The following is a 2,146-nucleotide window of genomic DNA, read 5'->3' as shown; positions in this document are numbered from 1 at the left end:
AATATTATAAACAGGATTGGTGACAAAGCGCAGCCCTGGCGGAGGCCAACCCTCACCTGGAACGAGTCCGACTTACTGAAGTGAAGATGCACAAGATAATATGAACAAGATAATTAACATTCTCTCAGCCACCATCTACTAGGGGAGACCATATTGCTTGATTCAGGGCTGCATGCCATATAAACAGTGGAGCATAGCATCCGGCAGACATCGAATTGCAGTGAGAAGACAGCAGCAGACCTTGCAGCTTGTGGTCCAGATACTCCAGCAAAACCCTGATGATCTGGACGATTGAGAGGATGAGGGAGCCGAAGGCCAGGGTCCCCGTGTGATACCTAAAACGAGACACAAGGGACATTTAAGCAGGGTACGGAAACAGCGTGCAAGACGGGTCAAATACATAGACTCTAAAAAAATAATGGGACAAATCTTCAGGGTGAAGCTGAAGCTCCTTGAAGCTGCGTTCTCTGTAACGTCCAGCAGGGGGCGATGTTTCTATAGAAGTCTACGAGACAATGAGCCGACTTCTCACTTGATTTATTACCTCAGGAAACATTCTCATGATGAGTTGATGGTCTCAATCGCTAGTTTCAAGTCTTCTTCAACACATCGTGATGTTCATTTAGTAAATTATGGCTCCATTTAATTTAAAACATGTTAAAGCAGGGAAAATCACCCAGAAAAACCACATTGTATGATTTTTAAGTAATTAATTTTCATTTTATTGCATGGCATAAGTATTTGATACATCAGAAACCTTTGTTTGCAATTACAGAGATCATTGGTTTCCTGTAGTTCTCTACCAGGTTCTCACACACACACACACACACACACACACACACACCTTGGCTTTTAGGTGATCAAATACTTACGTCATGTAATAAAATGCAAATTATATAAAAAAATTAAAAAAAATCAGACAGACAGACAGACAGACAGACAGAGAGACACACACACACACACACACACACACACACACAAACACACCCACACACCATCTGCCTCTGTGACACATAGTAGTGCACCAACAGGGACACACACACAAAACACACTCAAATTGACGTTCTGTGACACAAACACACACACACAGACATGCATGTATACACATGCACAGACACACACACACACACACACACCTGAGAGATCTCCCGAGGGAGGAGAACAGGGGGAAGGCCGGCATGTCGTCGGGCTTGACGAAGGCCCAGTAGTACGAGGCGAAGGCCCCGGCCAGGGTCATCTGGCCCAGAGCCGTGACGAAGTTGGCGCACCAGAAGAACAGGAAGACGTTGTAGAACTGCAGGCCGATCAGGTACTTGTGGTACGCCGTCTCGCCGCCGTAGAAGGCGAACAGGCACATGGAGTCGGGGCACTGCGCCTTCTCAGGACTGGTGGAGTAGTTCTGGACACAGACACGGGTCATACAGAGACATAGTCCACAATGCTGCCATTTAAATGTGAAGATAACTTCTCAATGACGTCTAAAATCTGTTGGGTTTCTCACTTGGGTGATTACCTCGGGAAATATTCTCATAATGAGTTGATGGTCTCAATCGCTAGTTTCAAGTCTTCTTCAACACATCGTGGTGTTCATTTAGTAAATTATGGTCCAATTTAATTTAAAACAGACGATTAAGCAGGAAAATCACATTGTATGATTTTTAAGTAATTCATTTTATTGCATGGAATAAGTATTTGATACATCAGAAACCTTTGTTTGCAATTACAGAGATCATTGGATTCCTGTAGTTCTCTACCAGGTTTACACACACACACACACACACCTTGGATTTTAGGTGATCAAATACACAGGACTGGTGGAGTAGTTCTGGACACAGACACGGGTCATACAGAGACATGATCAACACCACTACCATTTAAATGTAAAGATAACTTCTCAATGGCGTCTGAAAAGTGTTGTTTTCTCTAAAAATGGCTGCCTGAAGGTTGTGACGTTATAAAAACTTACCGCCGGGTTGCACGTTTTTCTCGAGTAGTCGCACGCCGTCTCGTTGAAAACTTTGTAGATAGGTTCGTTAGAGGTGGACAGGAAGCTGACCGATCCATCAAGGACAATGACACGACAGGGGTTTAAAGAAGAAGGACTACAAGTCCCATTCAGCATCCCACTACTACATTAGAACAGCGC

General features: G+C 44.1%; 1 protein-coding gene across 1 annotated transcript in view; it reads right to left on the bottom strand.

The window, feature by feature from the left end:
• Positions 1-52: 52 nt before the first annotated feature.
• LOC117958108 (choline transporter-like protein 2) overlaps positions 53-2,146 on the bottom strand; it is a 7,784-nt gene continuing 5,690 nt past the window's right edge. Inside the window, exons 7-11 of the mRNA XM_034894368.1 lie at positions 1,967-2,051; positions 1,808-1,825; positions 1,137-1,399; positions 241-335; positions 53-75 (exon numbers count right to left, since the gene is read on the bottom strand). Of these exons, the coding sequence (XP_034750259.1) occupies positions 53-75; positions 241-335; positions 1,137-1,399; positions 1,808-1,825; positions 1,967-2,051 (484 nt within the window). The remainder of the gene's footprint in view (positions 76-240; positions 336-1,136; positions 1,400-1,807; positions 1,826-1,966; positions 2,052-2,146) is intronic.

The sequence above is a fragment of the Etheostoma cragini genome, chromosome 15, assembly GCF_013103735.1.
Source record: "Etheostoma cragini isolate CJK2018 chromosome 15, CSU_Ecrag_1.0, whole genome shotgun sequence".
In the NCBI taxonomy this organism is placed as follows: Eukaryota; Metazoa; Chordata; class Actinopteri; order Perciformes; family Percidae; genus Etheostoma; species Etheostoma cragini.
Note: the sequence above shows the minus strand (reverse complement) of the source record. Positions and strands in the feature narration are given on the sequence as shown.